This window comes from Dryobates pubescens, chromosome 3, assembly GCF_014839835.1.
Source record: "Dryobates pubescens isolate bDryPub1 chromosome 3, bDryPub1.pri, whole genome shotgun sequence".
NCBI lineage: Eukaryota > Metazoa > Chordata > Aves > Piciformes > Picidae > Dryobates > Dryobates pubescens.
The window spans coordinates 35156022-35177440 of NC_071614.1; the positions used below are offsets into that span (position 1 = coordinate 35156022).

Sequence of the window (21419 nt, forward strand, 5' to 3'; positions counted from 1 at the left end):
CCTGGCGGATGACAAGAGGCGTTTCTCCCTCCGCGAGTGTATGTACCGCCTGCTTGGTGCCCCATGCTCTGGGGTTGCGTGGCGATGACATGTACTCTATCTAGGGTTGCACAGCAGTGCCCTGTGCTCTGGGCTGCACGGTGGTGCCCCACATGGCTCATTTCTGTTCTCAGGGAATACAAACAGGTGAGTGCTGGTGCTGCGGGATTCGAGGCTGTAGCAAAACCCGTGAGCTCAGCCGGATGCTGGCCATGGTGAGGGAAAACAAGACAGGAGGGGCAGGGCTGCAGTTAGGATGCTTCCGATCAGGAAGTCTCTGAAACCACTGTGTGTAGATGGAAACACGCCCTGCAGCTGAAGGCAGAGGAGGTCAGGCAGACTGTCAGCGGTGGCACAACCTCACACTGGAGTTTCATGCCAGGTTTGTTTCCAGAGTGAGGTTATCTCTGCAAGAGCAGCTCTTCTCCCCAAGGACCTGGCGGCTGTAAGCGGTTGCCTTAAATTATCGCCGCTGGCCCTGTGTGGGTGGAGGGCATAGCAGCTGTGAAGTTTTGGCAGATGCAGGCTAACGGTGTTGCTGCATCAGTATTAAGCTGCTAGTCTAGAAATATTTACTTATTTTTAATATAAATTGGTGAATAATACCAAAGTTTTGCAATAGAGTTCTGGCATTTCACTCTGCATCCTCTTTCCTTTGGCACAGCTGCAGCCTGAGATTTTTCTCTGCTGTTATAAAACTTCAAGCTAGAGAGAAATCCTGGTGTAGTCTTACCGCTGCTAACAGACGTGGAAGCTGGGTCAGGGTGAGTAAGCCTGTGGCATGTGTGATCATCTGATGCTGGTTAGCAATGGAAGCTGGAGTCTTACAGAAGTATTCTTGTATTTGGGATGCATGAGACACGATCTGTTTTCAAAGCTTTGAGTAGCCAAGGCATGTACTCTGCCTGGAGGGGAGCTGGACTTGCACGCACAGTGAGGATTTCCCTTGAAACCTTGTGGTGCCTGGAGATGTCTGAGGTCAGTTGGGTGGAGATCCACTCCCAGCGTTACAGGAACTGAGGAGCAGATGAAAGGGACCACTGTGCTGAGCTTGCTGAAGTTAAGAGTGGGTTTGCTCTCAAAGATGCTGTTGCCAGCTGACATAGGTCAAGGATGCTAAAAGACATGCCAGCGTTTTGATGGATTTTACTGAATTTCTGATGAGGTACATGTTATATATGTAATGCATACTGGAAACCCTTAGGGACTTCTTTGTGTTTTTGGTTGGTTTTTTTCCCTGTAAGTAGTGAAGTGAATTTCTCATCAGTGATCTAACTTAAGTCTCCTGTATTTTAACATTCAAATACAACAAGAGAGTGCAGCAGTGAAATTAACAGACCATGGAACTTTGCCTTGCAAGCTAAGGAAGAGTCTGGCTGTTGGTCTGTTTGCCTCACTATTTTTTAAAAGCATTTTATGTGGTTTAGTATCTTTTACATACCAGCAGCTGATTGAGTGAAGTATCTTTGGCAAAAACTTGTGCATATTTGGTATATAAATACGGCATCATTAAAGCTACTTAGTTTATGTGCTGTCAGACTAGTCTTTGAGGAGGCTCAGGGGTGACCTCATTGCCCTCTACAGCTACCTGAAGGGTGGTTGTAGCTGGGAAGGGGTTGGTCTCTTCTCCCAGGCAACCAGCACCAGAACAAGGGGACACAGTCTCAAGCTGTGCCAGGGGAGGTTTAGACTCGAGGTGAGGAGAAAGTTCTTCACTGAGCGAGTCGTTTGTCATTGGAATGGGCTGCCCAGGGAGGTGGTGGAGTCACCGTCCCTGGAGGTGTTCAAGAGGAGATTGGACGTGGCACTTGGTGCCATGGTCTAGTCATGAGGTCTGTGATGACAGTTTGGACTCGATGATCCTCGAGGTCTCTTCCAACCTTAGTTATACTGTGATACTGTATTTTTAGTAAGTTTATGTTTTTACATTTCTCAGCAAGAATTCCTCTTGTTGCATTCCTTGCCTTTAGTACAGCCAGAGTTGAAATAAAATATTTTGAATTCTCTGATCTAATCTCTTCTTTCCACACTGACCTTCATTCTGTGTTGTTTGCAAGAGAAATTAGCTTACGGAAGATAAAAGTAAGGCAACAAAACCAAGTGTGAATTGTAAATAACTGTGTAAATTCATTTGGCCTCTGGGCAGCACCTTTAATTGCTTGTTCTTTTGTGCTTTGCTAGGAACAGATTTTTGTAAATATGCTTGAGGAGTCAGATTTTTGGAATTATGGTGGAACTGACCATATTTTAGGATTTCAGGCTGACCTGGTGCTCAAGTCTGGCAGCTGCAGGTGGCAAGCCCAGTGCTGAAAGCAATCGAGAGCTGCCTGGTGGAGGGTGTGTTTCTTTTAAGTGACATTCAGTTAGTAATTGGTTAAATGTTCTCAAGTACAGAGCTGACCTCATTTCTTCAGCTTCCTCATTTTTTGGGCAGCAAACATTGCAACATCAAGCACTTCTGTTTCTGCTGAGCTCAGAAAAAAACCCACCTATACAGATAAAGGTGGTGGTGTTTGCAAGGTTAAAATGGTTAAAATGCTTGTCATCTGCCTGTCTTCTAGTGGTCTCCACAGTTCTCACTCCATGGCAAGTCTCCCAATTAATGCCATTTGCATCCCACCTGAGACAAATCTTGGGAGAGCAATTGCATATGGTCCTATGTTAAAACAGCATCATGCCTCTGTGTCCTATTGTATCCTCTGTCCCTCTTGGAGCTAGTTCTTAAAAGGATGTCACCAATTCATCCTTTCTCTTGCCTGCCACTGCCTGGTGGTCTGGGCGGGAGTGGTATGGTGATGCAGAGGAGCAACTGGGCAGGAGGGTGGGCTTGGTGGTGCTTCAAGTGTCACCTACAGGCAGCACAGGAGATGGCTTAGGCAGTCCTCTGCATGCTGCCTGTCTAGGGGTTCCTGCTGCAGTGGCAGGAAGCCAAAGCTGCACAGAATCGTCTCCTGAGATGGGCTGTGCTGGAGAGGCTCCTTTGGACTTGGAAAGCCTCTTGGAGCACACGGGCTCTTGGTGGTGTGGGGCTTTTTAAATTCTGGACATTGAAGGTTTGTTCTCTGACTTTGAACAGAGGCAGGCATACTCTTTCACTGCTGAGGAGCACAATTACCTCTACCTATTTTTTTTAGTGGGTTTTTAATTCGCATGCTGTCTTGGGATGGGTCACAAGCAAACTGTTGCATGTTGAAAGCTACTAGAGCTCTGCTTAGGTTTGGCAGCTCTTCGTGAAGGTCATAAAGGCATGCATAGCTGATGATGCTATTTGCTGTAACCTCCCCTGTGTAACTGAACAATGTGCTCATTTTGTCCTTAGAATCTCAATCCTCTTTCATTGTGTGTCTGAAATTAGTTGCATTGGGGTGAGACCTATAGAACTATATAAATGTAGGAGTACTTCTGGGGCTGTTAATTTCAGCTCTTTGTGGTAATGGTTTTGCTTTCCTGTTTCTACAGTGTACAAAATTATGTTCTTCCAGGATCAAATACCTGCTTTTGAAAGCTGTTTGACTATATAATAGACTTAAATTGATGCATGCCAGTCAAAGCACACTTCCTTGGGTGCATACAAACACTTCACAACACTGCCACTAATCCTTGTAGTCTGTAGTTGTTTTGTCATATACAGTATAGTCACTAACTGTTTTGTGGTTCTTGGATGTGTTAAAACACAGAAGATTCTTGCAATCCAAATGGTGTGTGCACACTAGCACTGGAAACACTTTTTCCTTCCTTAGGTGGAAGGTAACACACAAGGACAAATGAAAAGGATAATTATACATCAAATAGGAGTTAGTCTCTTTAAAAACTTACTTCCAGTTCAGATTGCTTTGCCCTAGTCTTTCATAGGGCTGTTTAAATTTTGGTATTGCAGCAATGCAGTTTAGAGAACATTGCTTAGGCTGACATTGCTGGAGCTCCTAAGTGCTGATTGATAAAAGTGGTTTATAACTGGGTAAGTGAGGGTGCTGAATCTTGTTCCCATGACCGACAGAACAGCATTTATATCTCTGCTTGATAAAAGTATTGCAAACAGTGACCTGGATTGATTTTTTTGATTGACAAATCAAACAAGCACTGCTTCCAATCATACCAGGGAGATAAATCAAATTTATTACCTTGGTTTCTCTATTTGTGTTTTGGCATTTAGGACACACTATCTTACAGGGTAAACAAGAGCACAAGAGCCAACTTGTCCAAAGTATGTGGTTGGTAAATGCTTTCCTGGTGCATTCAGTGTATTGGAGAGTTACTTAATTTCCTCCATGAAATGGTTGATTCCTATGAAGCACAAAGCATCAAGCATTTAGAAAACACAGTGTAGTCTAGTGAATTCCCTTACCAGGTGTAGAGATGCTGCAGATGTGTGCTGCTAAGTGTAGTTGTCACTTCTCCAAAAGCAAATGAATCATGCTACTTCAATACTGTGAGTTAAGAGTTGGCCTCAGCATCCCTTTGCATCTGGGTATTTTGCATGCCCTTATTAAAGCATTATTAGCTGTAGAGGTTATGCTTTGTTAACGATAGCTTTGTGTATGACCAGTGGCATACTGAGCAGGTAGAAATGCAAAACCTTCCATGAACTTGTATTTATGCTGAAGTTGTATGGATTTAATTGACCTCCATGTCAAAGCTTCATAGCAAACATTTGCCTGTCAAATGAGGTGCTTTGGGCCATGATTAAATATGTTGAGTTGCACTAATATTTACAGGAGATAAAACTTCTATCTGTAAAGCTACAACAAATGTGGAATAAACCTTTTTCCCTGCATTTTCAAATTCTGCCCTGCTCTTTGATCCCTACATAACCTTGCCTTTTGAGACACTGGGTCAGTGATTTGAACAAAGTGACTCTTCCTCTTCAGTGATCACTTGGAAGGGATCCTCTCCCTGTGTGGCCTTGAGAAAACTGTGTCTCTTGCTGTGACTGAAGCATAATTGCTTTCTTCACATGTGCAAGCTCAGGCTCTCTGCATTTCAAAAAAATAATGTCTTGATTTCAAGTAACTGTTCAGCTTTTGGGGCATGTACGTGCTGATGGAAGTTTCTGTTGTCACAGTTCTTTAAGGATGTTAGTAGTGTTAGAAAAAAATTAGTGAGTATTAATTTGCAGAATAATGTGGTTTATCTTATTAAGCCAAGTACACCTCAAAGTACTTTGTTTTTAGGCCATATGTTTAGCTAATTAATTTGTAAGCATGGAAGTCTGCATTCCTGCCTGGCTTGCTCTTTTTTTCTTTTTTTTTTTTTTTCCTTTTCTTTCCCTCTCCCTCCCTGTACTTTATGCTTTTACAAACTTTCTGGGAAGCATTTCAGATTAAGGCAGTGTTTCTACTGTGCCTTTGTTGGCTATGGAGCCCCTACCAAGTGCTACTTACATGGTATTATATGGTTGTGAGTTTGGAGCAGACTGCAGCTTGGTGGAGGAATGCCTCTGCTAAGCTGAAACCATGACACCTATGTTCAGATAGAGGTCTTGAAGATAAATTAGATCTTGAGGCTCTCAGAAACGGACAAAAGAAACGTGCTTATATATTTACCACTACTTTATCAATTCTCAACACAGAGGTCTGATTCTTGAGCTGGTCCCCTGTCCTTAGGGTTGGTTTCATTTGTTATAATGAAGACTTGGGAAACCATAGGCCTCCTCTTAGATTTGGTATTTCTGTGCACATAATTTAATCAGACAGCTTCTGTTAACCTTTTGCTGAAGGATTGTTGCCCACTCTCAGGCGACTTCCAAAAATGCTGATGTTTGAAATCATTTTGAGAATCACTTCTTAGCCAAACGGTAGGAAGGACCTTTGACTTAAATAACAATAATTAAACTTTTAACCAGTTAGGACAATTACATTCTCCAATGTTTAACATCTCCCTGCCCTTTAGAAGAAGAAACTTGAGAAGCCTTTTTGTATGCTGAAGTTCAAATAGTGTGCATGCTAGTTTGGGTGCATGCACGTGTGCATACTGAAAAGCATCTACATGTTCAGTCTTCAAATGGCTGCTCATAACCTTTTTGAGCAAGACCTTGCATGGTAGATGCAGGACTATGTTGGTAGAGGCATAGGGTTTGGCTTTGCAGGACACAATGATAGTTGTGCTTGCATTCTTGCGTATTCTGTGGACTGCAGGGTAGCAGATGCTTATGGTGGATGTCTGATTTTTGTTTGATGCTTATCTTTTGCAGTGCCTGCACAAAGAGGTTACTCTGACCACAGACCCTGCGAAATGGTGCAAGCTCTCAGCTGTTTGTCCTAAATCAGGGCCATGTATTTATCCCTTGTATTTGCCCTTCAATTCACTCCTGTATAGTGGCCTTTTGGCATGTTGTGAAGGTTTACATTATTTTTGTCATCTTGACTTACTCCATGCATGAATCCTTGTTAAGGAGAAGAATGCTCATGGTTGTAACATGGTTGAGAATTTTCTTTTTTTATTAGCATGTGTGATATAGTGACAGGAAAAAAAGCTGGAAGTCTAGCAGGCCTGGTTACTTACGAATTTTCTCTGCCTCCTTAATAGGTCTAAGCAGAAAAGCCTTTTGTGGAAGATTTGAGCAGGTTTTTTCATGATTTATTGAATTCTGACTTGCGTGCCACCCAGAAGGTACAACTTACACCATAGACACCTCTGCAGCTTCTCATTTGGTCTGGCTGTAGCAGAAGTGGCTGGACTTGCCTGGCCCCAGAAACTGAACTTAACTGTGAGCTGAGAAATGTTGTGTGGGTGTCCCCATTACCTTCTGCAAGGGATTAAAGTGTAGTCTGAGGGCTAGGGGAAGACACATGAGAAGAAACACCGGCAATATATGGAGCAGCAGACCCCTTACAGAGATGTGGAGAGAGATTGCATTGAGTAAGTCAGTAATGGGTATTGCATCTGGCAAGCCTTGTCTGCTCAAATTAAAAATGAGAAGGGAAAAAAATACAGGTAGTCACAGAAAGACCACTGTGTTTCAGTGTAGATCACTGTCTTGCTAATGCATGAACTGCTGCTGCCTCTGTGTGTTTATAGGTAAAAATTGTGTATGGCTGCAAGGCATTTTTAGAGCCAATGATGGTGCCAGATCTCTTGTCATGAGAGTTAAATGCTCACAGCTCTGTCCTGTGATTCTGCAGCCTTCATCAGGTTCCCGAGTAGTTCCCTAGGGGCCATACTCAGTCCTCCACTTTTACTTGAAAGGTTCCCAGAACTTATAACTTCCCTAACCATTCTTCTGCTCTTTCAAAACTATCATCATCTCCTTTGAAGCATGCAAAAGCAGGCTGCAAGTCTGGACATGCCTTGCAGAACAAAAATAACATCCTTCAGTATTTTTCTATATTGATTTCCTGTTCTATCACTGCTGCTAAGTGGTTGCATTAAGGTACAGGAAGGGACTGCTAATGTTGATTTCAAAGGTTTTTCTAAATTCAGTTCGGAGCTTATTTAGATACTCAAATCTAAGATCTAGTTGAGCAATTGCAGAGCTATCATGTGTTTCCAGTTGTGCAGACTGAACATTTCTTGGTTTCCACATAACACATCAGGCTCAAACGATGTGCCAGCACAGGTATCAGTTGCATATAGCATGGTTTGAGTCCTGAAGGATATACTTTAAATTTTTAAATTTCATACCATGGGATCTTGTGGTTTTAACTTCTAGGTTAATAAGTTCTTTAAAATCAATCACACACACAGTATCACACACAGTAACTAAGGTTGGAAGAGACCCCAAGGATCATCAAGTCCAACCTGTTCAAACAGACCTCACAACTAGACCATGGCACCAAGTGCCACGTCCAATCTCCCCTTGAACACCTCCAGGGACGGTGACTCCACCACCTCCCTGGGCAGCCCATTCCAATGACGAATGACTCGCTCAGTGAAGAACTTTTTCCTCACCTTGAGTCTAAACCTCCCCTGGCACAACTTGAGACTGTGTCCCCTACTTGGTGAACATATGGGGATGTTGCCAGCATTTACCCAGGATTTACAGTGTATGAAAAATGATGATCTCACAGCGAGTGCTCTACATCCTTCAGAGGCAACACAGCACTAAAGGAGAGATGCGTGGCCTTGGTAGGAGGTCTCTGTCTATGAGCCTGCAGTGAGGGAGACTCTAAGTGAATTACCAATAGCAGGTGTGAAGGAGCTTAGCAATGATGTGAAGGGGGTTTCCACCTCTCTCCCGACTTTTTCTTTGTTACTCCTTTTTTCACTTTGATATATCTCTCTATCACTTTTTAGGGCTTTGCCTTTAAAAAGCTTGTTGATGTCCTGGAAGTTTTATTTTGCAGAACAGAGGAGCAAGACTGAACTGCCAGAGGAGCCCTAATTGGTCTTTGGTGACTGACACAGCATCGCTCTACCAAATTCCCACCTAAGCTGTCAGTGGTTAACAGGGGAGTAGAATATCAGTCAAATCTGGTTTATTTATTTTTTCATTCCTCTCTTCCTTCACTATGTACCAGTTCCTGTGTGAGGCCATGACTTTGAGCATTTAGCTTCCCTGGTCCAGAATAGCATGTCTATTTAAATGAAGAATCTCTGTTTATTTTAGAGATGAAACATCTGCATGGAGGACTAGTATTCCAGGGAGGAAAAGGCATTGTGGAAAAATAGCATCCAACCACTGGAATTGTCTTTTGATACTTGAAAAAATGGTTCATCAAGGACCTTTCTGCATGTTTTGCTTTTAGTATGCAGTAAAAATAGAGCCGTGGTGGTGAGATTCCAGAGGGGGGAACTTTCAGAGAGCTGCTAACACAACTAAGCAACTTCATTGCCTGAAGCATCATTCTGTATCCTACACAGTCTGTACAAAACATACATGAAATAGATTTGCTCAGAATATAAAGGTTTGGGTTCATCCACTGAGTAACTTTTAATGTATTGCCATCTGTAGATAGATTCATACAAAGTTTTACTATAGAGGCTGAAGAGGTGGTCTTTTGCCCAGTTTAATGAGTTGCTTTGCAAGTGTGGTTGATGAAACACAACTCTTTCCTGTCTTTTACTCCTGGCAAATATGAATGCTTATAAAATACACTGGAAGTTAGGTTTTCACTTTGCTGCAAGGAGCATAGTTAGGGAGAAAGTTTATTTTCCATGTGTAAATCACTTTCTAATTATCTAGCAATATGTTTTTCCCATGTAATTAATTTAAACTTTGGGCACCAAGTAAAAAATGCTTGGCATCAGAAAATCAAACTTCCCATTAACATTTAGTCTTAGGCTACTGCACTCAAGAGGTGTCTCAAACCACTGATAAGGTTGTTGATTGTTTCTCACAGTCCATGATGCTTGAAGACTGGAAATTAAAGGTGGTGCTTCCTGTCTGTATTCAAGGTCCTCAGCTACAGGCTGACCAGTGTGCAGTAAAAGGCTTTAGTCATACTCACCAGTAGTTCACCTTTTTATTTCGATCTTTTGCTCAGTTTCTGACTGAAAACTTTTGCTGTATTTAGAGTGAATAAAACATTCAAGTTGCCTTTGTTTTTGAAGAAATATGCCATTGGTCTCCATCTGTTAGGTGGGGGTTGGTCTCTTCTCCCAGGCAACCAGCAACAGAACGAGAGGACACAGTCTCAAGCTGCACCAGGGGAAGTTCAGGCTTGAGGTGAGGGGGAAGTTCTTCACAGAAGAGTAATTGGCCAGTGGAATGGACTGCCCAGGGAGGTGGTGGAGTCACTGTCCCTGGAAGGGTTCAAAAAAAGATTGGATGTGGCACTTGGAGCCATGGTTTAGTTGTCATGAGGTGTTAGGTATTAGGTAATAGGTTGGGCTTGATCTCTCAGCTCTTTTCCAGCCTGGTTCATTTTGTGATTCTGCCTCTTGATGGTTAATGTTCTGCTTCCCCTTGAGTCTGCTCTCTTACTTCTGACCTGCCTTGAGACCATCCTTATTCCTGCAGTTTTCAAGACTTTGTAGTATTTGTTGTGAAATTTGCCTCCTTCATTTTTTTAACATTTCAAGGTGGTTTTGGCTTTTTTGTTGTTTCCTTTCAATAGGGCAATAATCTCTCAATTTATGCTGTTACGATTAGATTTATGAAACCTGTTATCTCTGCATGACATTGACATATGTACAACCTTTTGATAATTCATTTTTTCTTTTTTCCTGCAATTCTTGCAGTTTTCACTAGAACTATTCCCATATGTACCATGATATGTGTGCAATGCATTTTATTTTGGCCGCCTTTTAATAACACTTTGGAATTCTGCTTTAACAATTCTGTATCTTTCTTTTAGTCTGTTTTATTTACCTTTCTTATTGCTATGGTTTTTGTGTCAGGTTGGGTGCAATGTGATGGCTTTTCTCAGCTTCAGCTGGGTAAGACCTCTTTGTCACCCACATGTCTGCCTTGTGCTGATGCTTCTCCAGAAATAAATCAGATGGTGGGATGGAAGTTGCCTGAAAGCTGATACTCTTGCTTGGTTGTTTCTGGGGGGCTACCTCAATTTCCCCCTGCTTCCCTCCACCCAGGCAGATACAAGAAAGTACAGTACTGATTTTGCCTTTGCTTTTGAAAGTGTGAAGCGAATGTAGTAAAACCTTCCACAGCCTGTCACTAAAGCTGAGGGTTCAGTTTCACTCGGCTCTTCATTGGGACAGATTTCAATGGCAGTAGGATTTCCACTCTACCAAAAATTCATTGCTTCTTAATGAAAGAAGAGAGTGGCTACATTTTTGAGGAAACAGACTTATTTTGCTGGAATTCCCTGCATGTGACTAAATTTTTTTTATAGTATGAGCTTGTAGAAAACAGCGCTGGCAGTTACTAGATGTGTAAGCACTGTGAGATTTTTCTCCTCCAGTAATCTATTTAAAGTTCATAGAAAGAGCAAGTGATAAGATCACACCAAGTTTTACCACTGCAGTATTTCCTTTTACTTGTTTGTTCTGTCTTTCTTCCCTTAAAACAAAGAATACAAGAAATTACAGTAATTGCCTCCTGGAGCAGAGTCTTCTGATGAAGGAATGTTTAAGAAGGTGCTGCGAATGTCAAACTAAAGAAATGTACATGCAGAAATGCTTTCTTTCCTAACCGGTCTGGGAGTCAATTGTGGTTTTCAGGGGTAATGATTCTGTACCCTAAAACTTGCTGATTCTCAGCAGCAGTTGGCTTGGTATGGTTCTGGTGCAGTCAAGGATGTTCAGCTCCTCAGGATCCACCAGTCTTTTCAGCCCTGTAACAGAGATGCCATCAGCCAGCTGTGTGGTTTTGGCAACACTTCATTTATAGATATGCTAAGTGTTGTACAATAAGAGAAAGGGGGAGAGTGCTTCTACTGATGCATCTGTAAGAAAACTCCTGTCTCCTCTTCTGCCCTTCTGCAAGGACATGTTTTCACTCTCAATGCTGCTTGTCAGTCCTGAGCAGGAAATAAAAAAGGTCAAAATCTTGCCTTACATAGAGTTAACACCTTTATCCTTGGGAAAGGAGATTAGATACTCAAAGGCAGCCTGATACCATGGCATAACAATTGTGCCTGGAGTAATTGTTACACTTGTTTTTGTGGGTTTTTTTTCCTTCTTTTCATTCTCTGAAAGGTGGGGGGAAAAAATCATTTTTTTGGTACTTCCTGCATTTAAAGCTAGCCATCACTTGTACTTGCCTGACTTTCTTTTGGTAGTACCACTATCCACACTAAACAGTATTGTCCAGTGTGATGTTTAGCATCTTAAAATGAAGCCACCAAGTATTGGTGTAGCTGCAGCTATACAGGACTAAGTCATGTCCCACAAATGTACATCAGAAAAACAGAAGTTTTAAGATTGATTTCTTGTAGGCTGGGTGAAGAAGCAGCAGAAAGGCAATTTGTGAAGTGCATTTACAGTGTCAGTATGCATCTGTTCTTCTAAGTATAAGTGTAGAAATGGACTTTTATTGAGGACTGTAATTAATTCAGTGTTTAATATCTTCATTGATGATCTGGATGAGGGGATTGAGTCAGTCATCAGTAAATTTGTGGATGACACCAAGTTGGGAGCAGGTGTTGATCAGTTAGAAGGTAGAAGGGCTCTCCAGAGGGACCTTGACTGGCTGGACAGATGGGCAGAGTCCAACATGATGGCATTCAACAAGTCCTGCACTTTGGTCATGACAACCTCATGCAGTGCTACAGGCTGGGGTCAGAGTGGCTGAGGGGTTTGGAGCACAAGCCCTATGAGGAGAGGCTGAGGACAAGAGGACACATTCTCAAGCTGCCCCAGGGGAGGTTTAGGCTGGATGTTAGAAAGAAGTTCTTCACAGAGAGTGATTTGCCATTGGAATGGGCTGCCCGGGGAGGTGGTGGAGTCGCCATCACTGGAAGTATTTAAGAAGAAACTGGATGAGGCACTTCATGCCATGATTCTATGGTTCATTTGATTAGATGGTGTTAGGTTGGACTTGATGATCTCATAGGTGTTTTCCAACCTGGTTTATTTTGTATTCCATATTCTGAAGCTACACCATATTCTTGAACTCTGCTGCTAGTAATGGTCATGCAGGACTGGGCTTCTCTGTCCTTTGAACCTGTTGGCTGTGGTCTCAACAACTCATTAGAAAATGCAGCCTTTTGACCACAAAGGCTCACTTAAGTAGGCTTTGGAACTATATCTTTTTTTTTTTGTGGAAGCAAAAGGTTGGCTTGAGTGAATGAACGGTAGTTAATGGGGATAAAAAGGGTTTTCCAGACCTCCTTGCAGGTGGCACTCGACTAAGAGAAAGAAGACTCAAGTCTTGAAGTCTTTATGGCCCTCTGGGCTTACCATGTTCTCAGCTCTGTAACTTCCCAGGCTTCTGAATAATTTGCAATTGTGAGGTGCAGCTAGGAATGTTTTCCCAAATGCAATACCAGCACAGCTTTTGAAAAAAGAGAGAACTTCAGATTAGAACAGCTTCTTAAGCAGTATGGTGACTATTTCTTAACAGCTGTTGAGGAGGAGAGCTTTGGACCAAAGCTGTATAGCAAACACTGTGCTGTGACTTTCCTTCCAAAAAAGTCAGCTTGTGGCTCTTTTGCCATGTACATACTTTCCGTGTTTCCATCTAGTTTGCTGCACATTCTTCTGTTTCTTTCCTTAAAAAATACAAAACAAGAACAAAACAACCAACAACAACTCACCCTCCCCACCCCCCAAAGTACCAACCAACCAAAACCACCACCACCAAAATACAACCCAACGACAAACAGTTTTTTAACTCCCATCCAGCAGCTGTCTGTGAAGTGTCCTTGCACATGCAAGAGTTGCATGCAAACAAACACAGCAGTTGAACAAACCTGCGTACTTTGCCTTTTCTTCCTCCCAAGTTTATTCTGTAAATACTTTTGCAATCTGCACTTTATTACTCTACCACCACCACTCTGTAAGCTGGCAGTGGTGAGGAAGTTTCCAGTATCACAGCAGTGCTGGAGTATGGGCAGAAGGTACCTTCTTGAACCATTTATTCCTGGAAAATAAGCGTTGTTGCAGGGAACACTTTACTGTGACTCCAAGGGATGCCAGATCCATTGCTGAGGTAGGCTTTGAGAGATCCTGATTTGTAGCTAGATGCTGGCTGCATCCCTCTTGATTGAAGAGGTGGTGGTGCACCATTTTCCTCTGATTCCTACTTCCATGGGTGCGTTTGTGTGGTTGCTTCCTGCTTGCCCATCACCCTTGGTCTTTCTTCTGTCTGAAGTTATCCCATGGCATAGCAAGAGCTGTTGATTGAGTGTGAAATGCTGGTGAATGTCCTAATCCTAGGGAATTTAGATCCTGATTTGAGTTTGTTTAATTCTTCTGAAAATCTGAATAAAACCACAAGGACTGTGCTTTGTCTTAACCTGCCAGCTGAAGATGGTAAGTTTCTGTTTTACTAAGGTACCAGGTATTAGGAACAATTAGTTACTGCATTTTGCAGTATCCTTTCTTGTATTTGTTTCTGTATTGTAATTTTTTTAATTACTACAGCTGTGTTATGTATGTGGCTTGTCTTAATTTATGAAGGTAATCACTGTTGAAGGATTTGGGGGGATGGAACGACATTTGGGGTCCCTTCCAACTCCTAGCATCCTGTGATCCTGCTCGACACACGAACGAATAGCAAAAAGCTGGCCCCTTGTTAACCAGCCAAAGTCGTCTTTTAGCCCCTGATTTTCCTTTTTTTTTAATACTGTTCTGGTTAACCAGTTTGAGACTGGCTTCTCTCCTTTGTCTTGCATTTTTATGTGCTTCCCTGCATTTTATACCTGTCATTTATTACTAGACCTCCTTAATGCTGGCGCTGCTGGTGTTTGTGAAAGCTCAGCACTGTGGGTTCAGATGAGTCAGCAGTAGGCTGGATGATTTGCTGGTGGTGCAAGGTGGACCAAAAATCCACATGGCTTTGCTGGAGGAACAGTCACGACATAAAGTTTTAAAACAGTTTCTTGCATTTTAACAAAACTAAAGTGCAAAATCCACAGTACTCGTGCTTCACCTGGTTTATCATAAAATAAATGTACTTGCACTTTCAGATAAACATGGAGTATGATTTATTCCAACCCCCTTTTTATTGCTATCATTTAGCATGCTTGAGACCTAAAAGGGTATTCAAAAAGGGGGGAAAAAGAGAATCCGAAGTCGGCAGCAAGTTGAAAGGCGAAAGGAATACATGCAAGAGGCAGTTAAGGCTTTGGGAACAGAAAGGAGAAATGCTTTGGAAAATGGACAGAAAATGGTTGACAGCTCTGCTTATCAGTGCTGTCTTCCAGTTTGCAAGCAGCTGAGCATTTTCATTTCTAGTGTATTTACAAAAGCAAACAGCAGCATGATCATTGTGTCTTCGGAGGAGGGATAGTTTGTGCTTCTGGAGGAGTGAAAAGAGGACTCACCTCTGCAGTAGCAGGGACTGGTAAACATGACTTTAATGAGAAAACACAATTCAAGATTTCCAGAATCGAGTGCCTAAAATTAGGCTTCTAGGTCCTAATTTAAGAATGGAGAAAGTGGCTGTTTTCCAAGAAGGCTGAGCAGTCAGGCCTGACAGCGCATCGTTCTCAGAAGCCAGCGAAATATTTAGATGCCTATTTTGGGGATTTTTTTGGAACTCAAGTTCAAGCACTTAAATATGAAAACTAGAGTCGGTGGTTCATGAGCAGCAGGGTGAGACCTGGAAAATCCTCTTGAAAGGGTGCAAGCTCCTAATTCTTTGAGCTTTCTGCCCATAATATTTTGTTGCTGGTTTGGTTCGCTTAAAGAGAGCGGCGTGGGACAGGGAGCAAACCTGTGTGTTTTCGTGCCTTATCTTTGTACCTGGAAACTAAAGTTACTCCAAGAAGAAACTCAAGAAACTGCATTAAAATATGACCCAGAGTTCTTAAATCACTTTTTGGCATAACCCCCTTGGAATGTGTTTTCAGTGGAACGCGTAGGAGAGAATTTCCTTTGAAGGGCAGGAACTGGTAGAGTACTTCAGTATTTAGTAGCCCTTTCCTCAGAGAGTAGCAATGTGTGTTAGAAGAGCAGAGTGTCACTGCTGGTAGCCTATATGAAAAAAAAATAAATGTGCTTTTCTTGCACTGTGTTATTTATTCTGTATAGCCTTTGGCCTGTGTTTTCATTTGCCACCCTGAGGAGCACTGAGGCTATCTATGGCCTGGAGTGAGAGGCAGGGCAGAGTTGGTATCTGCCCAAACATGGCTGGCTGATGGAGTGTAGCGCATGTCCCAGCTTACAGCAGCAGAAGTGAATCAGGAATGCAAAATGTTCTGTGGATGTCCAAAAAACTTTTCTACCTAAATCCAGAGGATTTTTTAAAAAGTAGTGTTTTAATGATGGGGCTTGATCTTGTTGGGGCAAGGTGTAATTTTAGCCTTTGTTATGTTTGTGTTGTTTTGTTTAAAACATCAGATATGCATTTTCATGGATTAACTATTTAAAGTTGAAGGAATAAAGCATCTTTCAGATTGTAAGCCTAAGCACTTCCAGACTGATCCAGTTTGCCCTGGTGTTTAGGGGCCTTACTGTGCTGGTAAAATTCAGTAGCAGAGAGAGGATGATGTCTGTTGTGGAAAGGCAGGTTTGTAAAAAGTAACAAGTGGAGTTAGAAGTACCTGTTTTAAAAAGCAGTGTGTGGCATAACTGGGTGGGGTTTCTTTCCTGACCAAAGGTACCAAATAAGGCTATGTCATCTATCTGGAGTTCTGTGATACATTTCATTCTGTGTCCCTCCCCCCCCCCAAAAAAGATTCATTGCTCTAAATTGGAGAAATGGATTTGATGGGCTAGACTGTTTGACATATGTGGAATTGGTCACATCTAGGGGGCAGTGGTCAGTTGCTCAGTATCAAAAAGAAGATCTGTACTGGGATCAGTACTGTTTAATATCATCATCAATGGCATAGTGGGACTGAGAGCACCCTCAGCAAGTTTGCAGATGACACCAAGGTGAGTGGTGCAGTTGATTGTCCTTGAGGATGGGATGTCATCTAGAGGGACCTGCTCAAGCTTGAGAAGTGGGCCTGTGTGAGCCTCATGAGATTCAGTAAGGCCAAGTGCAAGGTCCTGCATATGGGTTGTGTCAATCCAAAGCACAAACACAGGCTGGGTTATGAAGTGGGAGTGTTGCTGGCTTACATCTAGCTTCTTATCCACCAATATGTGTGCACAGCCCAGAAAGCCAGCCATATCGTGGGATGCATCAAAAGAAGTGTGACCCGCAGGCTGAAAGAGGTGATTCTCTCCCACTATTCTCATGAGACTCCACTTGGAGTACTTCATGTGGCTCTGTGGTCCTCAGCACAGGAGAACCATGGACTTTGTTGGAATGGGTCCAGAAGAGGGCCAAAAAATTCAGACAGATGGAGCACCTCTCTTATGAAGAAAGTGCCTTGCTGTGGGATGACTTCTAGGTGTGTTAATATTTATCTGCTCCTGTAGCTGGTCAGCTGCAGAATTTGCTTGCTTTCAGTATTAGGAAACATGTCGATTACAGTGTTTCAAATGGCTACTGGTTTAGTTTTCCTGGGAGTAGATGTTTCTCTGAATTGGGAAACTATTCTAATTTAAAAAGAGCCGTTGTAGTTGCTGGTGTTGAAGCAGTGTTTAATGTTGTGTGGCTGTTGGCAGGAGACTTGATGCATTTTCACATGACCCCCTCTGGAACAAAAGCAGATTGTTTCCCTCTGTTTTTCTGTTACACAAATGAGTTCCTTTTGAAACAATTTCTTTTTCTGAAAATTCTGGAAATCGACACCAGGAGTAGTTCTTCTTTCACTGTGCCTTTGACAATCTGCTGTCTGATAATGCTGGCACAAAATGTCACTTTGGGGTGGCGGCACGAAAAGCTGCTTTGGGGCAACAGCTCAAAAAAGCTGAGACCTCTGCAGAAAGTCTCCTCCTTTTGGGGAAGGAGTTTTTCTTCCAATTTTATGGAATTTTATTTCTTACTCTCTTTGCTATAGCTAGACAGTTTGTTTCTGCTTTATTAGTTGTTTCATTTGCATAACTGTGTTTTCATTTTCCGACGAACAACAATATATAGCAAATAAGTTCTGAATTAAGCTTAGGTATTTTTGTATAACAAATCTTTATTTTTGAAATAAACTCTCTCATCTGAAGTATTCCTTTGCTCAAAGGGGAGTTGAAGTCAGACAGATACTGGGTTATTGGATGATGCAGTGCATCAGTTGCTACTGGATCAAAGGAGCAACAGACAAATTGAATAAATGGGGATTATAAGCAACAAAATGATCTGCTGGGGAGTGCTTTGTTGGTGACATTTAAGAGCTGGCAGTTTGGAGAAAAAAAGCAGGGGGGGAATGAAGAAAATTTGGTTAGCTTTGGGTAACTTCCTTTTTTCTTGGAAATTATAGACTCATTTCTCACAGTCGTCCTGATGTTCATGCTTCTGGTGGCACAACATAGGCTTCTCAGTTAATTTTTTGTATTCCTAGGACACCAGCATGCCAGTGCTATGGCTGTTCATGTGAGTGCTCACAGTTTGTGTGTCATAGCTGGTGGGGTGGTGTAAGGCCAAAAATGCACCTTGTGAAGTGGGGATTTATTTGGGCTGGGCTTCTTCAGTTGGAAAATAAAGCCATTATGAATCAGGATTAAAAGAGACTTTTAAGACTGCTGGTTATTTTAATCAAGCTCTTTTGTTTGTGTCTGGTGACTAGATTCTAGAGAAGTTTGTCTTTGTGTAGTCCAAAGCTGTACAAAGACTTGATGCATAGAATTAGAATCATAGAACACATCAGGATAGAAGGGACCCTCAAAGGCCATCTTGTCCAAGCCCCCTGCAGTGACCAGGGATGTGTTTATCAGGTTTCTTAGGGTCCCATCAAGTTTGACCTTGAATGTTTTCAGGGATGTGGCCTCCACCATATCTCTGAGCAACCTGTTCCAGTATTTTACAACCCTCATTGTGAAGAACTTCCTCTTAATATGCAGCAGAGGGGATAGTCCTCTTCTGCACATGTTCCCAAGAGCTGTGTCCCTGAGAGCTTCGTGGGAAACAGAGGATTGGGGGTGCAGCCAGCAATCCTTGGCAAACACATCAGCCTCCTGCCTACAGCCCTACAGTGGATAGGATGTGGGCTTGCAAAGGAGATCATATGATGTAAATGCAGGTATCCAGGCTTGTTGTATTTTCTTGGTTCCACAGGAAATCAAAGGCCCTGTGAGGGCTGGGTGGCTCGCAGTCCTGCTTTGGACTGGGGAGAGAGAGACATCATTTGCATTCTGCTTGGCTTTTCTTGCTGGATTCAAAAGAAAGAGAGGTGTCAATCCCAGCTGACCAAAACCAGAGGACCTACTATTCATTTTGCTTGCGTAAATTGGAAATCCCCTAGAGGCAGGGTTTACACAGGTGGAAGAGAGATCTTTCTTTAACTAGAACAAAAACATAGAGAGATGAACTTTTTTGTTGTTAGCAACTACATGTAAACTCATCATTTTGGTTTGCACTGAGGGCACGTTGACAGCTTGTGTGTTGCTTATGCTACCAAAAAGTGCTGTTAGTACTTGGGGGAGGATAAAAATTGATAAAGTTATTTTAGTGAAAGTTCAGTACTGTTCTGGATAGGAAAGGGGAAATTGGAAGGTCTTTTGGTTTGGTTGCTTTGGGTTTTTTTCAGTCACGAAGAAACTTACTTTCTATTCTCTTGAGAACAGCTTCATGTGCAGTTTTCCCTGCTTGTGGAAAACATTGCTGCCTCTTTCTTGCTTTAGCCTTAGGAACGTACAATGGCTTATGTATCTCAGAATGTGTAGCAGGTACTTCCAGTAAATACTGGCCATGTGAGATGATGATAAATGACATTTGAATCACTGTATGGGACTGATGTTGGATGAGGTTTATCTGGTAATGTCCTACTGGTAAGCAGTTTCTGGAACTGAAGATGGCCATGACAGAAATTGTGATGCTTTCTCCTCTGCCTCTGAAGCCCTCTCTGTCATTTGGTGACTGTTGATCTCTTGGTTTTATGGGCTGTTAATCAGAGCTGTAATCAGTCACCCATCCACAAAAGTGATAGCAGAGCAAGATTTTACCTTTCGCCTTCCCCCCTCCTCCCCAGCTAGCCTTGCCAGCTATTTGAGGTTCCTTGAAATTGTCGAATAAAATACTATGAAGCTCTTTCAACAATGTTGCTGACATTCTCAGGGTCCACTCCTCCTCCTCCTCTTGCTCCTTGCAGAAGGATCTTAAAAGATGTCATCCTATATTTGCACTTTAAAAAATACAGAATTAAAAAATAACATCAAGTTTAAAATAACTCGTATTAACTCCTGCGTGTCTAGATCCATAGTTAAATATTTCAGTGGCAAATATTACTCTTAGACCAGTGGCTGTCTCTGAGACTAAACTTTTAGGAACTGTATCTAAGCTACTAATGTCCAGTATGTTTGCTGCAATTTTTACGTCTCAGTATTTTTTTTTTTGTTAACAGATGGTATTCAGGTGATTATTTCTGTGGGATGAAGAACTAACTTTCTCCTTTTTATTTCAATAGGTTGTAGAATGGAACTTCTGGATAAAACAATCAATAGTTACTTTGATATTTGGCTTGGACCCAGAGGTAAGATTTGTCAAAAATCAAGTACACACCTGATACTGAAGTGCAGATACTAGAGTATGTGAAAAAGCTTCCCTCTAACATCTTTTATATCCTCAGAGCATCAAAGTGTATGATTCTATCACAAATGAAGTCTACTCAATGCCTGTGACCTTTTGACCTACAGAGCTGTAAATTTTTACTTATGACAATCATAGGTGCTATTCTTCTTACTGTCAGTTACTGTTAGTCTTTGTGGAAGACTTACCTCACTCGGATATTTGCTGCCTTCCTCCCTCATTTAATATCTTTTATTTAAAAACAAACCAAAAAAAAAAAACCCAACTTTTTTGTAATTTGCACTTGATGAAATAAAAATACTTTTGCCTGCATAACTGGAGCTGCTAAGGAAATTTTCAATGAAAAAAAAATGCAGTTTTTGGAAACGTTCAATACTTAGAGGGCTTACAAGAAAGATAGAGACAACCTTTTTAGCAGAGCCTGTTGTGATAGGAGAAGGGTTAGTGTTTTTAAACTAAAAGAGGGGAGATTTAGACTAGATGCAAGGAAGATTTTTTATTTTTATTTTTTTAAGTAAGGGTGGTGGAAAACTGGAACAGGTTGCCAAGAGAGGTGATGCAAGCCCCATCCCTGGAAATATCCAAGGTCAGGTTGTATGGGGCTCTGAGCAACCTGATCTAGTTGCAGATGTCCTTGCTCACTGCAGGGGGAGGGGTGGAATAGATGACCTTTAGACGTCCCTTCCAACCCAAAACATTCTGTGATTGTATGAAAATTAATTCAGGGCTGTGAATGCCAGCAGTACTTGAATTGGTAAACTCGGCTTCAGTTTGGGCAGACTTTAGTGAAACCATGCTGTTGCTGGGTATGGATGACATAGGTATGGTTCAAAGGTGCATGTCCCACGTGGTTGCCCTGCTGTCCTTTTGACCAGAGTGGTTTCTTTGCTTTTCCTGAGCAGTCAACGTGTTGCCATCTAGACTGGTTTTTCAGACTGGACTGACTGGTGGGTTTCATTGCTCATACAAGGGCTCAAAATTGTAATCCTTCTCAATAGCACATATGTAAGTCTACTATAGTTAGTGTTGATTAGAAAATAATTATTAGGATCATCCATCACTAACCACAAAGCTATCTGTTTCACTCAGCTTTGCTGGCTCTGAGGAAGTAAGGTGTACGCTGTTGGCAAAGCTTGATTTGAGAGAATCAGGGTAGAGGGTTGTTGAAGCTTTCCTATATAATTTAAGTTCATCTGGGTTATTGAGGATGAATGATGATTCTAAATGGTAATTAGTATTTTTAAATAATAGTAATAATTTAAGAATATTTTTTGCTTTAGGAAGAGAATTATTTCTTCTTTCTTTA

General features: G+C 41.9%; 1 protein-coding gene across 3 annotated transcripts in view; it reads left to right on the top strand.

The window, feature by feature from the left end:
* ELOVL5 (ELOVL fatty acid elongase 5) overlaps positions 1-21419 on the top strand; it is a 37299-nt gene that overhangs the window by 1408 nt on the left and 14472 nt on the right. Inside the window, exons 1-2 of one of the 3 annotated variants that reach the window (XM_054179955.1) lie at positions 64-186; positions 19992-20057. In XM_054179955.1, the coding sequence (XP_054035930.1) occupies positions 153-186; positions 19992-20057 (100 nt within the window). In that variant the 5' untranslated portion in view covers positions 64-152. Of the gene's footprint in view, positions 1-63; positions 187-689; positions 804-19991; positions 20058-21419 lie in introns of those variants that run through there. The other 2 variants (XM_054179956.1, XM_054179957.1) reach the window with 2 other exon arrangements.